General features: G+C 38.2%; 1 protein-coding gene across 14 annotated transcripts in view; it reads right to left on the minus strand.

Annotated features, from left to right (window-relative positions):
- Positions 1–18,351, minus strand: part of ORC3 (origin recognition complex subunit 3) — a 91,995-nt gene that overhangs the window by 47,500 nt on the left and 26,144 nt on the right. For all 14 annotated transcript variants that reach the window (XM_051854484.2, XM_070073792.1, XM_051854485.2 and 11 more), the window contains 3 exons: positions 17,411–17,524; positions 13,334–13,467; positions 12,752–12,815 (listed from right to left, as the gene is read on the minus strand). In XM_051854484.2, the coding sequence (XP_051710444.2) occupies positions 12,752–12,815; positions 13,334–13,467; positions 17,411–17,524 (312 nt within the window). The remainder of the gene's footprint in view (positions 1–12,751; positions 12,816–13,333; positions 13,468–17,410; positions 17,525–18,351) is intronic.

Here is an 18,351-nt window from a genome sequence, read left to right on the forward strand (position 1 = left end):
CTAAAAATCACAGAATGAATTATTATGTAAGTCAGTATTCAGTAAGAACATAATAAAATCTATTTCATTTATATGTAATCTAGAAAACTGACAAGAGAAGATTCAAAAGTACAAACTGGGCTCCATAATTTATGAAAATTTGAAATACATATAAAATCTAGGATTAAGATGGCATTTTTATATAACATCAAGTCTGGTGATGTTACACATCCCGAATTGACGCTGCAATTTAATCTCTTGATATCTCCAACACTGCTACAATATTTTGGCATCCAAAATCATAAGCATGCAACAAAGCCCCTTACCTGATACTGGTTTCTTACCATAACAACAGAGACCATAATCAAAGGGTACAGTAACCACTGGGAGAGAAAACTTTAAGTCTATTTTTACTGTAAGCTATCCCAGAGATTACGTAAAGCTATTAATTGGTTTGCCTTGATATATGTTTACACAGCTTTTAAGCATGGGGAATATTTTATGAAAAAAAAAAAAAAGAACCTATTACTGAATAAAATCAGACTTCAAGAACATAATACCTATTTTCTTTTGCTTTGTGGAATAATACAAGTAACTGGGCGATTCAATAGAACTGAGTACCTTCCCTGAATTTAGTTAGATGAAAGAGAAAAATAACTTACATAGTACACGGCATTGCTGCACACACAAGGAAACTATGCCACAGAGTAAGTGAAAAGAGGAACTGATCATTTTTCTCCCTGGTAGTCTTAGTTCGTTCATATTTCTCACTGGGTGGTACATCCTGTGCTGAGTAGAGTTCCAGTGTTTAAAAATGTTTCGGTGACAGTGGTCAGTTTTGTTCCCAGACTACATTGCAGACTATTTCATCTGATACCCAACTGACAAACTGAGGTCTGCTTCCAGCACTGGGGAACAAAATTGGCTATGTTGGAATCAGTGAGCAGAGGTCTGTTAAGTCTTTTTGAGGGATTTTTAAGGAGTAACTCCAACTATCTAAGACCTCTGTCTTGTGTCTGACTTCAGAAAATAATCTACACATAACATTGCACTGCTCCTTGCATGTGTTCTTCTCAGTTGCAACAGTACACATCACAAACAACTGACTTTTCCACATAACCTGTCTTCTAAGTTCTCTGTCTTACTGAGATCCGTAACTGCAAATGGCTTCACTTAACCACAATTCCTAATGCACTTTATGGACACTATTACAGAATTTAAAACCTATAAAAGGTTTAGATATAAGAGGAAATTTCCCACTTAATACCTAACAGCAGGATCACACATGCAAAGACAAAGCATACTGAAACATTAATCTTACTTTCCACTCATTAAAGTTTTCCTTAGGCATCTCTTCTGCACACTAGTCATAGTTCTCATCAATTTACTTCATAATTGTGTCTAGGATGATTCTTTTCAACACTTTGCCTAGAAATACTCAATATTGGGGTCGGCACTGTAGCATAGTGAGTAAAGCTACCCTTTGCGGTGCCTGCATCCCATATGGGTGCCAGTTTGAGTCCTGGCTGCTCCACTTCCAATCCAGCTCTCTGCTATGGCCTGGGAATGAAGCAGAAGATGGCCCAAGTCCTTGGGCCCCTGCACCCGTGTGAGAGACCCAGAGGAAGCTCCTGGCTCCTGGCTTCAATAGGCAAGGCTCCAGCCATTGCAGCCAAGTGAGGAGTGAGCCAGAGGATTGAGGACCTTTCTCTCTCTGCCTCTCCTTCTCGCTCTGTGTAACTGACTTTCAAATATATATAAAAAAAAAGCTTTTAAAAAAAGAGAAATATCTGTTATTCCCCAGAGATAGCTTTCTCCATTCTTCTTGAAACATAAGACTCTGGGTATTTACTGATTTTTGACACATACACAGAACAGAAAAATCTCTCTCCTATAAGAAAACTACAGCAAATATATAGTAGCTTCCTCGCTCTTCCTCCAATATGGAAAACCTGCTCCAATCTCAGGTCCTTTCTATTTGCCATCTTAGAATTCTCTCTCCACATATTCCCTTTTTTTAAAAATGTTTTTCAAAGATTTTATTTATTTATTTGAGTTACAGATAGTGAGAGGGAGAGACAGAGAGAAAGGTCTTCCATCCTAGGGTTCACTCCCCAGTTGGCCACAACAGCCTGAGCTGCACTGATCCGAAGCCAGGAGACTGGTGCTTCTTCAGGGTCTCCCACGTGGGTGCAGGGGCCCAAGGGCTTAGGCCACCCTCTGTTGTTTTCCAAGGCCATAGCAGAGAGCTGGATGGGAAGAGGGCAGCCGGGACTAGAACTGGCGCCCATATGGGATAACAGCGCTGCAGGCAGAGGACTAACCTACTGCGCTACGGAGCCAGCCCCTCTCCATATACTCTCATGGCAAGCTCTGTAACTTCCTTTAGGTTTACACTCAAACTTCCCCTTCTCATAGTAAGGCCATTAGCTAAAATTTCAACTTCACTCCCCATGCTCATCGAACTTTATCTTTCCTTTCTCTGCTTTACTGTTTTCTTCTTAACAGTATCATTAGCACAGATATTTAGCTTACTCTTGTCTCCCAGATAGAATGTAACATCCACGAAGGCAGAGGCTTTGTCTGTTTTGTTCATTTCTGTATTCTCAGGATCAATTAAAAACTGGTACATAACAGGCATTCACAAAATATTTTTGAATGAACTAGTGTATTAATAAATGAAGGCCAATATGTCTCTTTCAGATAAGACCAATTTGTCTTGTTGGATGTTGCCTAGATTTCTCAATTTTTCAAAAGAAAACAAAAGTCTGAATTTGTAACCAAAATATCTCCATTTGTAAATGTTGGCTCTGATTTTTTAAGAAATGGTATGGACCTAAAAAAAACATACTTACACTAGACTACTAGTTGCCACTCATGTGTAATATACTCTGAAGTCAATCATCTCCAACCTTATCAATTCTATATAAAATTCATATAAAAATCATTTGTATATTATTTTTACTTATATGACATGGCCTAACTATCAAGTTACAGTTCTTCTATTTAAAGAAGAAGCCAATGTGTATATAAAACTTAAATATATAAAGAAAAAAATGATTAGAATTACATTTGCCATGAGGCACTGCTTTTGCAATGATTCCTTATATCTATAGTATTTACCACTTGTGTGTCAAGAATTATATGTACAGGGATAAAAAGTGACCTCAAGATTTAAAAATAAATAAATAAAAAGGCATGTAAAAACTGTACAGTTCTTTTCAACGAATTCACTGTTCTTTAAAAGCTGATAAAACAGATTATATTGATTTTAGGATTAAGAGGCATCAGCTAGGAATACACTTTCTAATTTATTATCTTGCTACAACTAAGCCTTCTTTTTCTGATTAGTGAGAAGCATATTCCAGCTTTGTAACAGAGTGCCAAATCAAAGCTTTCTTTCAGCTCTTCCAAAGCCTGAGTGCCAGTCTTCTCATCTGTCTCTGCCTTTTGTTCTCTGTATTCCTACTAACGCAGTTTAGATCGGGAGAAGCACTTGATGAAAGGTTTGGATTTAAATTGCCAGTTCTGACACACTAGGCTAATCCTTGCTCATCTGATTGTTTGACAGATTGCAGCTGTTTCCCTTTTTCCTTCTCTTTTCCAATGATCATTTTTAAAAAAAAAAGATTTCCTCCTCCTTCTGCCCTTTCCCTCTGTCAAAAGAAAAAGATAGAGGTGAGGGCAAAGGTGAAAGGTAAGCCTCCACTAAACCTGTAAACTAATTTTGTCCTTTTGTTCATGAATCACCATGATAAGCCCACAGATTGCTGAAAAGAAGTCTTTGCCCTATCATGAACTGAGATAGTTCATTTCCTCTCTCTGGGCGACAGTTCTTCATTTGTAAAATGAGGTTGCTGAATCAGGTAATCTTCCTAATAAGCAGCAGTCTGCTATAATCCTAAGGCATTCAAGATTTACTTCCCATACGCAATGAATTTAAAATTTAGTTAGACAAATAGGCATAGACATGAAACATTAACAAGTCAGAATAATAAAAGTTCAGCTGTCAATTCAGGGTACTAACTTTTTTACATAGTATGGAGCTTAGTCTGTAAATTCTGAAATTAAGGAAGATTTGAATATGAATATATAAACTGATTTTCTTAAATAACGTACACAGAAGTCGTTTCTTAAGCCCCCTACAAATTATCTTCACTATTAACTTGTCACAATATTTCAAAACCCTATTTCTGACTTCTCAAACATGTTTATGTCAGCTTATACTAATTCTCAATGATGTTTGTTATACAAAGTGCATGGGCTTTGACATCAAGCCTGGGTATTAAAGCCAGACTTTCCATTTACTAATTGTGACACGTTAGACAGGCAAGTTACTTAACTCTTTGTGACTCTCATGCATACAAAGGGAAAAACATCTGTCTTAGGTGGTTGCTATGTCTCACAATGAGACATAAAAAATACCTACTAATTGGGAAGAGCTATTAATATTCCCCCATCTCTCCCAACATTTGTACTTATCAGAATATTCCACTAATTAAGAACCTTCCCAGCATTTCAAGGCTCAATGTTTTTTAAATATCAGATCATTGTGAAACTTATGCAAACAGGATGTGTTGCCACAATCTTCAAAGCTCTCCATAAAATCTGACTTAAACAGAATTTCAAACACAATAAAAATTGCATTGTATGTAATTATGGTGCATTTGAATATTCTGCATAAGGCCCTTTAGACAGCTCAGTTTTTTCATGAAATATATTTTCACAAATTAAATGTTTTAAAAGTTAACAAAGGTAAACGGTTTGATTACCAAAGCAACACTATGGGGCAAAACAAGATAAATTCTGATCCTGCTTTTACATCTAAAACCTATAGTTACGCTTCCAATCACATGGTAATGTCAAGGAGGACACTGCATACATGTACTGAAATGTCACACTTTAGTTCATAAATATATAAATTATTACTAATTTAAAATTTTCAATTAAAGATAAAGCCATAACTTAAAAATGAAACAAAATCTATACTTGTCTACCATGCTAGCTTACCTATCTTCAATTAAACCTAATTTAGTGCCAAATCTAATTTATACTAACTTTTTAAAAAGGGATCTTTTTTTTTAAAAAAAGATTTATTTTATTTATTTGAAAGACAGAGTTAGAGAGAGAGGTGGAGACAGAGAGAGAGGTCTTCCATCCGCTGGTTCACTCCCCAGATGACCACAACGGCCGGAGCTGTGTGGTCCGAAGCCAGGAGCCAGGAACTTCTTCTGGGTCTCCCATGTGGGTACAGGGCCCAAGGGCTTGGGCCATCTTCCACTGCTATCCCAGGCTATAGCAGAGAGCTGGATCAGAAGAGGAGCAGCTGGGACCAGAACCAGCGCCCAAATGGGATGCTGACCCTTCAGGCCAGGGCTTTAACCCGCTGCGCCACAGCGCCAGCCCCAAAAAGGGATCTTATTGTCAGAAAAAATTATTACTAACTTGTTTGGTCAAGCAAATAAAAGCACAGCATTGTAGAGCCAAAAGGAACCACAGATTATGTGGTTGGAGTGGGCCTACCTGTTAGGAAATCTGTTGGGACACTCAGATATCATATTGGAATTCCTGGATTCCAGTTGTGGCTTTCCTCCCAATTTGATTCCTACTTATGAGCACCTAGGAGGCAGCAGATGATGGCTTCAGTAGTTGGTCCATAACAACTACTTAGATTGGGTTCCTGGCTTCAGCCTAGCCTACCCCAGCCCTGGCTGTTGCAGGCATTTGAAGAGTGAACCAACAGATGGAAGCTTTCTCTCTCTCTGCACATCAAATAAAATAAATAAATATTAGAAAATAAAGATGAAATTTATAGATTTGGAAGTTGTGGAGTCATCAGAAATTTGATTAATGGCAGCCTATACAAGATTAAACTTAGAACCTAATTGTCACTTGCCGGAGTAGACATTTTGGTCTACAAAACTGGGGACACCCTACTGAGAAATGAGAAACTGTATAGGACTTTCAGCTACACAAGACCTTAGTTTAAAATTTCTAGAGAATCTTCTACAAATGCACTTGGTTCAGTCTGCTAAGTCTGTTGATTATGAGTATACTTTAAAAAAAAACCCATTCCTGAAGGTTTTTAGTTACAAAGCTGGCATACTGTTTGAAGCGGTATCTATGAAACTAATGGTCCATACTTTTGAGGGAGTTAAAAGTGGTTTTTTTGGTTTTTTTTTTGGTAATGAGTCCAGCAAGAGGATAACTGAAATGAATCATTTGTTTAGGTTGGGTCTTGAGAAAGAGACAAAGGGAAACAAAAATCAATGCTTCCTTCTAGGGAGGCAGTGAGTTCAGCGATTCTGAGTGGTCTCCAAACCAGCAGCATCAGCAGCATCTGGGATCTTACTGGAAATGCAAATCCTTAGGCCCCTCACAGAACTATGAAATCAGAAAAGATGGGGCTGGAGCTCAGAAACCTATTTTAACAAGCCCTCTGGGCGACTGTGATGCACAATGAAGTTTTAGAACCACTGATTTAGTTCATCAAGAAAGAACAAAGTAGATTTTTAAGGCAGAAACATCAAATGTTAAGAATATGAGGGGCAGGCGCTGTGGCGCAGCAGGTTAATCCTCTGCCTGCAGTGCTGGCATCCCATATGGGCACCGGTTCTAGTACCGGCTGCTCCTCATCCCATCCAGCTGTCTGCGATGGCCTGGGAAAGCAACAGAGGGTGGCCTAAGCCCTTGGGCCCCTGCACCTGCGTGTGAGACCCTGAAGAAGCACCAGTCTCCTGGCTTCGGATCAGTGCAGCTCAGGCCGTTGTGGCCAACTGGGCAGTGAACCCTAGGATGGAAGACCTTTCTCTCTGTCTCTCCCTCTCACTATCTGTAACTCTACCTCTCAAATAAATAAATAAATCTTTTAAAAAAGGAATATGAATTTCTCTGGAGTTTACTCTGAGGTCTATCTCTACTCTAGGGTCTATCTCCTAGAAACAACCCGAATATGGCAAATGGGTACAAAATGATAAGCTCTAGACTGCGCAGGTCTATATAACAATATAAGACAATATGAGAGCGGCAAGATGGCGGAATAGGAAGGGAGCACACTGATAGTCTGGGAAAAGACAGTTTAATAAAAGTGGAGATATTGCAGGTTCAAGGAAGAGTAGGGGAAGAAACAGCAGAGGAAATTCTTCCAGAACTGATTCATGGTGGACCTGTGTGGAGGGCGTGGGATCCCACGGCTTGGGACACCAGCAGCAGAATGAACACACCAGCACTGGAACATGAGGTGAGCCGAACCTCAATAGCCCCAGACACCGGCGGGCAAGCGGAAAGAGGGAACGAGGCTTGAAACCCGTGGGGAAAAGTTCACCAGGCTAACTAGAAGAGAGAGGAAAAAAAAAGTGACCAATACGGACACGAGTTTCTCTCCCTCCGCTCACCTCTCAAAGGCAAGCAAGACAAAGAGCAGGCACCATTTTGGACATATGTCATAAGCAGCGCAACCTCAGGGCTACACCCACCCTCAGCCAAGCAGAAAAACCTGACTCTGGGAGGGGTGAAGTAACAGGAGATTGGGACCCAGTGAATGTATGGTGCTAATGAACTGAAACTGTGAAAAAAGAGATGGTGGGTGAAAGAACTCACAGAATTCACGTCAGTACTCTCCAGAGATGCTACAATTCAGCAACCTTGGCAACCCAGTGGGAGACTGCAGGAGAATTTGAGCCCACACTGAGGGCAGCACAGATTCCCTGTGTGGTCCTTGGAAAAGAGCTTCCGATCTCTGGCTCCTGTGGGTATATCATTCTCCTGCTAACTAAATTCAATTCCGCTCAGCTGTGTGGAATTACTTCCCTTCCGAAACAAAACAAAACAAAAAAAAAAAAAAAGAAAAGAAAAGAAAAAGAAAGAAAGAAAGAAAGAGACAGAGAGAGAGAGAGAGATTTACCATTTACCACGCCTAACCTGAGAGTGTCAACTTTGGCACACCCTTAACCCTGAAGAACCAAACAGAGCTCTCAGGCCAGCCCATCTCAAGCCTCTAAGGCTCCATCAAAAGCAGACAGTCTACTTAATACAGTCATAGTATAACAAGAAAAAAACACCACAGCGAGGGAAGAAGAATCCAAAGAATATCTCCACAATGCCAAGCAACAAACGCAGAAACTGAGGAAACAAGAACAAGGAAGACATTATCACGCCCCCAAATGAACAAGACACCCCAAGCCAAGATTATGAAGATGATGAGATGGAAGAAATGCAAGATACAGAATTTTAAAAATTTATGATAAGAACATTTAGAAGTTATCAAAAACAAATACATGAACTACAGAAATCCATACAGGACAGGACAGAAAATCTCTCTCATGAAAATGAAATCTTAAGGAGGAATCAAAATGAAATGAAGAAACTAGCAGAACAAGAAAGTGTGATAGTGAAGAGAAATCAAAATGAAATGAAGAACTCAATAGATCAAATGACAAACACATTAGAGAGCCTTAAAAACAGTCAGTGAAACAAAAGAGAGAATATCAGAGTTAGAAGACAGAGCACAGGAAAGTATACAGTCAAACCAAAAAAAAAAAGAAGAGGAAATTAGGAATCTAAAAAATATTGTTGGAAATCTACAGGGTACTATTAAAAAACCCAACATTCAGGTTCTAGGAGTTCCTGAAGGCATGGAGAGAGAGAAAGGATTAGAAGTCCTTTTTAGTGAGATACTTGCAGAGAACTTCCCGGGTTTGGAGAAGGACAGACATCCTAGTTCATAGAACCCCTAGTAAACATGACCAAAAGAGATCCTCACCACAACACATTGTAATCAAACTCACCACAGTGAAACAAAAAGAAAAGATTCTAAAATGTGCAAGAGAGAAACGTCAGATTACTCTCAGAAGATCTCCAATTAGACTCACAGCAGACTTCTTATCAGAAACCCTACAAGCTAGGAGGGAATGGTGAAGCATAGCCCAAGTACTAAGAGAGAAAAACTGCCAGCCCAGAATATTATATCCTGCAAAGCTCTCATTTGTGAATGAAGGTGAAATAAAGGCCTTTCACAGCAAACAGAAATTGAGAGAATTTGTCGCCACTCGTCCAGCCCTGCAAAAGATGGCACAGGCAGTCAAAGCCAAAATTAACATTTGGGATTGCATCAAATTGAGAAGTTTCTGTGCTTCAAAAGAAACAGTCAGGAAAGTGAAGAGGCAACCGACAGAATGGAAAAAAATATTTGCAAAGTATGCAACAGATAAAGGGTTGATAACCAGAATCTACAAAGAAATCAAGAAACTCCACAACATCAAAACAACCCACTTAAGGGATGGGCCAAGGACCTCAACAGACATTTTTCAAAAGAGGAAATCAAAATGGCCAACAGACACATGAAAAAATGTTCAAGATCACTAGCAATCAGGGAAATACAAATCAAAACCACAATGAGGTTTCACCTCACCCCGGTTAGAATGGCTCACATTCAGAAATCTACCAACAACAGATGCTGGCGAGGATGTGGGGAAAAAGGGACACTAACCCACTGTTGGTGGGAATGCAAACTGGTTAAGCTACTATGGAATCAGTCTGGAGATTCCTCAGAAACCTGAATATAACCCTACCAAACAACCCAGCCTACTCACTCCTTGGAATTTACCCAAAGGAAATGAAATTGGCAAACAAAAAAGCTGTCTGCACATTAATGTTTATTGCAGCTCAATTCACAATAGCTAAGACCTGGAACCAACCCAAATGCCCATCAACAGTAGGCTGGATAAAGAAATTATGGGACATGTACTCTATAGAATACTATACAGCAGTAAGAAACAACGAAATCCAGTCATTTGCAACAAGATGGAGGAATCTGGAAAACATCGTGCTGAGTGAACTAAGCCAGTCCCAAAGGGACAAATATCATATGTTCTCCCTGATCGGCGACAACTAACTGAGCACCAAAGGGGAAACCTGTTGAAGTGACATGGACACTATGAGAAACAGTGACTTGATCAGCTCTTGTCCTGACTGTTGATGTACGATGTAATACTTTATCCCTTTTAGTATTTTTTTTGTTCTAGTACTATTGGTTGAACTCTGTAATTAACACACAATTATTCTTAGGTGTTTAAATTTTAACTGAAAAGTGATCCCTGTTAGGAATTTGGAAAACATTATGCTGAGTGAAATAAGCCAGTCCCAAAAGGACAAATATCGTATGTTCTCCCTGATCTGTGACAACTAACCGAGCACCAAAAAGGAAACCTGATAAAGTGAAATGAACACTATGAGAAACAGTAACTTGATCAGCCCTTGCCCTGACTGTTGATGAACAACTTAATACCTTATCCCTCTTAGTATTTTTTTTTTGTTTGTTCTACTTAATACTTTTGGTTGAATACTGTAATCAATACACAGTTATTCTTAAGTGTTGAAACTTAACTGAAAAGTGATCACTGTTAAATATAAGAGTGGGAATAAGAGAGGGGAGAGATGTGCAATTTGGGACATGCTCAAGCTGACTTGCCCCAAACGGTAGAGTTAGAAACATACCAGTGGATTCCAACTCAATCCCATAAAGGTGGCATGTACCAATGCCATCTCACTAGTCCAAGTGATCAACTTCTGTTCACAATTGATCATAATGATAGGACTAAGAGCCAAAGGGATCACATAAACAAGACTAGTGTCTGCAAATACTGATAGAATAAAAAAGGGAGAGAATGATCCAACATGGGAAGCGAGATACACAGCAGACTCATAGAATGGCAGATGTCCTAAACAGCACTCTGGCCTCAAAATCAGCCCTTAAGGCATGCGGATCTGGCTGAAAAGACCATGAGAGTATTTCAGGCATGGAAAGCCAAGACACTCTGGCAAAGAAAGGAAGGAAGGAAGGAAGGAAGGAAGGAAGGAAGGAAGGAAGGAAGGAAGAAAGGAAGGAAGGAAGAAAGGAAGGAAGAAAGAAAGGAAGAAAGGAAGAAAGGAAGAAAGAAAACCCTAAATGAAAGATCTCCGCGAGTGAGATCCCAGTGGAAAGAATGGGTCATCAAAGAAGGAGGTACCTTTCTCTGAAGGGAGGAGAGAACTTCCACTCTGACTACGACCTTGTCTAAATATGATCAGAGTCAGTGAACTCAAAAGGCTTCCATAGCCTTGGCAACTCATGACAAGAGCCTAGGGAGATTACTGATGCCATAAACAAGAGTGTCAATTTGTTAAGTCAACAATAGGAGTCACTGTGCACTTACTCCTCATGTAGGATCTCTGTTCTTAATGTGCTGTACATTGTGATTTAATGCTATAACTAGTACTCAAACAGTATTTTTCACTTTGTGTTTCTGTGTGGGTGCAAACTGATGAAATCTTTACTTAATATATGCTAAACTGATCTTCTGTATATTAAGAGAATTGAACATGAATCTTGATGTGAATGGAAGGGGAGAGGGAGCGGGAAAGGGGCGGGTTGCGGGTTGGAGGGAAGTTATGGGGGGAAGCCATTGTAATCCGTAAGCTGCACTTTGGAAATTTATATTCATTAAATAAAAGTTAAAAAAAAAAAAAAAAGAAGGAAATAGCCTGCATTGGGGACTGAGGACTTTCTATACCGGTCTGAAAAGGTTATGAAGATTATTAAAATAATTAGTGAACCCAGCTTAGAAGTGGTTTTATATTACGGCACAGAATGGATTCTACAATGGATATAATGTTTCATAAAACCCATTAGCAATAATTTTTGAGACCTCACAAAGGAAGTAAATTAGTATTGAGAACTATACAGAGCACATGACTTCGAAGATCTAGCATTCTGTTGTTCAAAATTTGAAAATAGTATTTATTACCAAAATACACGGGCTTACGTTCAAGCTCATCTAAATTTCATTAAAATTTTCTAACAACTTTTTCCTTTAAAAGACACAAGGAGTATGAAAATAAAGGAAACTACATATTTCTAAATGTCCACCAATAAGTCTTATTAAGGAAAATTTAGGTACTCGTATATTCATACAACGCAACAATTATGCCACTTTTTATTTTACTGATAATGAACAAAGTACAGAATCGTGTGTACAATACACTGATCTTTTGTAAGAAGGTTAGAACCTTCAAATATATATAATCACTTGTATATATGGATATGATCTCTAGAGATGATACAGAAGAAACTAATAACACTTGTATTCAGAGAAGGGGAAACAGGCAGTTGGAAATCAGAGGTGAAAGGAAACCTTATGACTAAATACTTGTTGTGTCTTTTTAATTATGCATTGTGTCCAACTATTACTTGAGAAAGAAAAAACCCTTCTTTTGATATTTGCTATGTTGTATGATTGATAATTTTTTAACCTCATTACTTCTTTCTAGGTATTACATTATCAATATATAATGATATGTATCTTCAAGTCAAATCTGTATCTGCTTAGCAATGGGTGCCTGGCTTTCTTCATGTATTTATTTATGAAACCTTTAAAAGAACATTAAAACGAGATTGCCAGCAGATTCCTAAATTGTTAGTGGAAAGAGAGCCATAGAGCAGATCTCAGAGATCTGAAAGTGCTTTCAAAACATACTGCAGGAGCAAGCCAGTGTTCTAGTTAATAATTTTAATTGATTAAAAAAAAAACCTCTCTTTTACAGTTGAGATGTTATGATTTTAATATTCATATTCTGAACTGATAATCAAGACATAGTTCTTCATTGTATAAATATTAGAATGTATAGATATGTTTTATAAAATTGACTCAATACATGTTATATGCATATTCTTTTTCCTGAAGGGAAAAACAAGAGAACGAAACTGAAACAAACACACTCACACTCACATTCCTACCTTCAAAAATCTTTCATTGGTCAACAGTGCAACTTGCTTTTCTGATGCTTGCTTTTCCACATACCTAAAATTTTTACCATCCCATACACAAAAAGACAAAGTTAAAAATTCTACATATTTGAATAGCATAATGGAAAAAATAACTACTAGAATGATGGTCACATTTTCAAAAATAAATTCAAGGTGACAGTCATAGTTTAAGAGTAATTTTTAACTTCTTAAATCAGCGGTACTTATAGTCCTGGGTCTAATTATGAAGACCATACCTCCCAGAAATAGGAAATGTTATTTCTAAAAAGTAAGTCTGGCCTATAGCCAAACCACCCTAAACGTGCCGGATCGTGCCTAAAAAGTAAGTCTGGAGAACCCCCAAATTATGGCCTTCTATAAAAATATATTTTATGCCAAATTTTCAAATCCATCAAGGAAATCCCACAATTAATGATGGAATAGTTTAGTATTGCTGTAAATAAAATTAAAAGTCTATTATTCCTTTTCCAACCTCAAAAATAATTGGATGTGATCCCTTAATTTGCTATAAACTCTATACAAGATATGTTAAATATGTATTTTTCCTTTTACCTCCGAAATGATGGGAGACGTCGAATGTTTTCACATTGATTAGCTGATAAAAAATTTATCCTTCTCTTGGCTTCTGGGAGATTACAGCACAGAACACTTAGGGGCTGGGAATAAAAATGCTCTAATAGAGAAAGCTGAAAGAAATGTGAAGATTAAATATATTTATTATATTTTGGCAGTAAATCTTTTGCTTTATGTCTGCTCAATTTTAAGTTCATTTTCTAAAGAGCAAAAAGATTATGGTGTTAATATATTTAATAATGTCACAATAACACTGCCAACAACACATAAATGGGATTTATACCTCCAATAGTTTAAGGCTGTATTATGTGGACAAGTTCACAAAATGGTAATCTCTGAAATACAAACTAAACAAAACTAATATACATGGATAGATTATCATCTGCAGAAGCAACTCATAATAGTTATAAATGTGGTATGGATGGGAATGGGATGAGACCTAAGTATCTAGGTCCTAAGTATTTAGGAAGCCAGCAACCTAAAATCAGCGAAACAGGGGCCAGTGTTGGGCTCAGTGAGCTAAGCTGCTGCCTGCAACACTGGCATCCCATATTGGAGCACTAGCAGCTCTATTTCCAATCCACCTCCCTACTGATAAGCTTGGGAAAGCAGCAGACAACGGCCCAAATACTTGGGCCCCTACAACCCTTGTGGGAGACTCAGATGGAGCTCTAAGCTCCTGGCTTTGGCCTGGACCAATCCTACAACTGCAGCCATCTGGTGAGTGAACCAGCAGATGGAGGACAACTCTTTTTCTCTCTGCCTTTCAAATCAATAAATAAATCTTTAAATAAATAAAATAAAATCAGTGCAAAAAAAAACTGGTCAGTTGTAATAAATAAAGGGGCTGGCATCCCACATGGGTACAGATTGGAGTCCTGGCTGTTCTACTTCCAATCCAGCTCCTGGCTGGTGTGCTTAGGAAAGTAGCTAAAAATGGCCCAGGTCCTTGGATCCCTATAGCCATGTGGAAGACCTGGAGGAAGTTCCTGGCTCCTGGCTTGAGTCCGGCCCAGCTCTGGCTGATGAGGCCATTTTGGAGTGAATCAGAAGATGGAAGATCTCTATCTCTGTCTCTTGTTTTCTCTCTGTAACTCTGCCTTTGAGGTGGATAAATAAGTCTTTAAAAAGAAAAATGCTACAATGGTAGAAGCTATGGCATCTGATAGCAAAGAATAATGAAAATGTAGCTTTTCTTTCTTCATTTTTCTATTTTTTAAAGATTATTTATTTATTTGGAAGGCAGAGTTACAGACACAGAGAGATCTTCCATCTGATGGTTTACTCCTCAAATGGCTGCAATAGCCAGGGCTGGGCCAGGACAAAGCCAGGATCCTGCAGCTTCATCTGGGTCTCTCACATGGGGGCAGGGGTCCAAGCACTTGGGCTCTCCTCCACCGCTTTCCCCAGGTGCATTAACAGGAAGCCAGATCGGAAGTGGAGCAGACAGAACTCGACTGGCACCCATATGGGATGATAACATCATAGGTGGTGGCTTACCTCAGTATGCTACAGTGTTGGCCCCAATTTAACTTTTTACATTTGGTTTTATTTCATGGAAGAAAACTTGGTACAGTTATCTGGTAGATATAAGTATTCCAATAATGGAATGCCGTGGTCTCCACAATGGGAGAGGAATGATTTTCCAAATTTTAACATGCAAGATATAGATCACCAAACTACCCAAATGTTCCTTATCCTAGTTCTAAGCAATTTTCTCAAGAAAGTTTTGTTTTTCCAGATAATCTTGAAACCAGAAAGGCAGTTCCTTAGTGGAGAAAATACATTCTAACACTGGAAAACAGCATTTCCCACCACAAACTAATGAATTAATACTTTAGGTTATGTAACAATCTTAAAATATTAGCTCACCATGAATCAGTAATGGTGAGCTTTATCTGTCTTAGGTGAACTGATAATGAATTGCTGAGCTTATAGAGCTGAGAACAAGATATCCAAGATGACAGGAAATGGCCCAAATAGTCCATTTGCGAAGGCTGTAAGGCAAAGGGGCCTGCCAAACTTATAAACAAGTACAAATTAGACTGTAACTGCTCATGTCAAGTACCAATGTCCAATCCATTTGCCAATCTAAAGCCTGTGTGTCACCTTGCTCCTATCTTACACATCTTATTTCCTTATTGGTCAGGATCTGTTAATTCTGTCTCATCCTCAAATTTGTTTTCTGTTTTCCAGTTCCACTATCACGCTGATTCTTTTCACAGATTTCCTTTCCTCTACTTTTTGTCTTTCCCTGGAATGTTCTGCTATTGGCTGAGCTAGTTCCTATAATTTGGGATACAATTCCATCCTGTGCAATACCTTGGAATGCTTCTTTTACAAAACTGACTACTCTGTGGATTGGTTTACTCTTCTAATTCGCTCACTGAACAATGTGCACATTGAAGGCAAAGACTTATTTTCCTTCTGCCTCCAAGGGTCAGCATAATGCTGGGCTTATAGTAGGCTCTCAATAAATTTTCATCAGTGAGTGAATGAATGAATGAAAGAAGTAATTTAGAAGGTTATTAACTATATCTAAATCATTAATTTCATAAACTGCTAAGGTAAATGTTTTCTTCCTTTAAAATATTCTTTAGGGGCTGGCACCATTGTGAAGCAGGTTAAGCTGCCCACCTGTCACACATTCCCTATAGGCACTGGTTCAAGTGCCTGCTGCTCCACATCTGATCCAGCTCCCTAATCAATCGCCTGGGAAATCAGCAGAAGATGGATCAAGTGCTTAGGTCCTGTACCCATGTGGGACACCTGGATGGAGTTCTAGGCTCCTGGCTTTGGCCTGGCTCAGGTCTAGCCACTGCAGCCATTTAGGGAGTAAACCAGCAAATAGAAGACTTTTCTTTCTCTGTCTCTCCCCTTCTTTCTGTCAACTGTCTTTCAAATAAATTAAAAACAAAAAAACAAAAAAACACTCTTTTTAAAAAGTCAATGCTAGGGATGGAGGGTAGAGTGGGAGATATTATGCTTCTAAAACTGTATATATGAAATACATGAAATTTGTTCCCTTTACATAAATAAAATTTTTTTAAGAATAATAAATTAACAAAAATAAAACCCATCTAAGCCAAATGCATACAAAATAAATAAAATATATTTGCAGGTTGTAAAAAAAAAGTCAATGTGGAAAAAAAAATAAGGATACAGATTACCCATAAAAACCAGTGCAGTTTTTTTATGTAGAGGAAGAATATATGTGAGAAATAATTTAAAACCTTCAAGGCACTACACAAACATAATAGCATATTGTATTCTGGCACTGAAGGTTACTAATATCTGCCATGAACTTGATAAATGAACTTGACAAATGGTATGTGTTCACAAGGTCTATGTTTTGCTAAGATAACTTAGGTAGTGGTCAAGAAAGGGCAGTAATTTTAACCTTTGACCAACTGGAGAATGGGTTCTTTGTTAAGAATGAGAAGACGTTATAAAGCCAAATTCAAGAATTAGCTTCTGGCAATTTGTGAAACCCTGGTGAACATACATTCCCCATATATAAGAATAAATACAAATGAATACATATGACTACACACTCACACACACATACACATACATGTTTAGGGGACATAAAACTACATTCTACAATCTACTTTTGTATGGCTCAGGAACTAAAAATGTGTTTTTTTTTTAACATCTTTAAATGGTTATGAAAGTGGTAGCAACAGTAATGACCAAAGCAAGCAGGAAAAGCTGAGAAGATTTACTGTTCGGCACATTACATAAGTATGTTGACCCCTTAGATATGGTATTTCATGGGTAAAGTGCATAAACTTTCATCAGATTCTCAATAGCCAAGAATTACTAGAATGGTAAGAGGTCTTTTCCATCACTGATATCCTAATTATTCCCTATATTTTACTATAGGGTAACAAAGGAACAGCAGAATCTAGAATAAAATAACTTGAATTTTCACATTCTACATTGTGAAATTTAAGGCACTTAAAATGCCTTAATTATTGCAATACACAGACTGAAAAAACATACAAGTTACTTAGAATTAGTTGTAGATTTTTAAACCCACTAGTATCTTCTTACCTGAAGTCCTTTTATAAAGTTTTGAATTGAGAAATCATGATACAAAAAGATGTTGGTCAAAACCTGCAACACTTTTTCATTCACTTTAAAGGGAAAGTGAGTTGTAAGAAGTAGCTGAAAGAGGTGGGGCAAGGGCAAATTCCTTGTTAATATTTTTCCTTATAAATATGAAGCATAAATAATTAAGCAAAAAATGCTACTATGACACAGTAAATATGAAAGCTGTAACACAAAGTAGCTATTTTTAGGTGAAATATTAACTGAAATTTTAAGTTCAATCATATAACAATAACAACAATAAAAAGCTATTCATACTACATGTTCACAACTCTCTGCCATATTTAATTTTTAAAAAGACTGCCTGTGGGATTGGCGCTTTGGCGTAGCAGGTAAAGCTGCCACCTGCAGTGCCTGCATCCCATATGGGCACTGGTTCGAGTCCTGGCTGCTCCACTTCTGATCCAGCTCTCTGCTATGGCCTCGGAAAGCAGTAGAAGATGGCACAAGTTCTTGGGCCCTTGCACCTGCGTGAGACCAGGAGGAAGATCCTGGCTTCGGATCGGCACAGTTCCGGCCATTGTGGCCAATTGGGGAGTGAACCAGCGGATGGAAGACCTCTTTCTCTCTCTCTGCCTCTCCTTCTCTCTCTGTGTAACTCTTTCAAATAAATAAATAATTTTTTTTTTTTAAAAAGACTGCCTGACAACTGTATAAACATTTCCCCTGATCAGAAGCCACCAAAGAATTTGCAATTGGTAATTTCTTTTTCATTCCTACTGATTCAAAGACTGAAGAACAACATATTATGTACTGCTGAATGCCAAACACAAAATTTACTAATGTATATTTTTTAAATGCAGAATAGCTAAATTTGTTATTATTTGGTTAATTTTCAGTGGCCCTTAGAGAGATTTTACATCTGAAAATGGACAGCCAGGGGC

Source organism: Oryctolagus cuniculus, chromosome 5, assembly GCF_964237555.1.
Source record: "Oryctolagus cuniculus chromosome 5, mOryCun1.1, whole genome shotgun sequence".
Lineage (NCBI taxonomy): Eukaryota > Metazoa > Chordata > Mammalia > Lagomorpha > Leporidae > Oryctolagus > Oryctolagus cuniculus.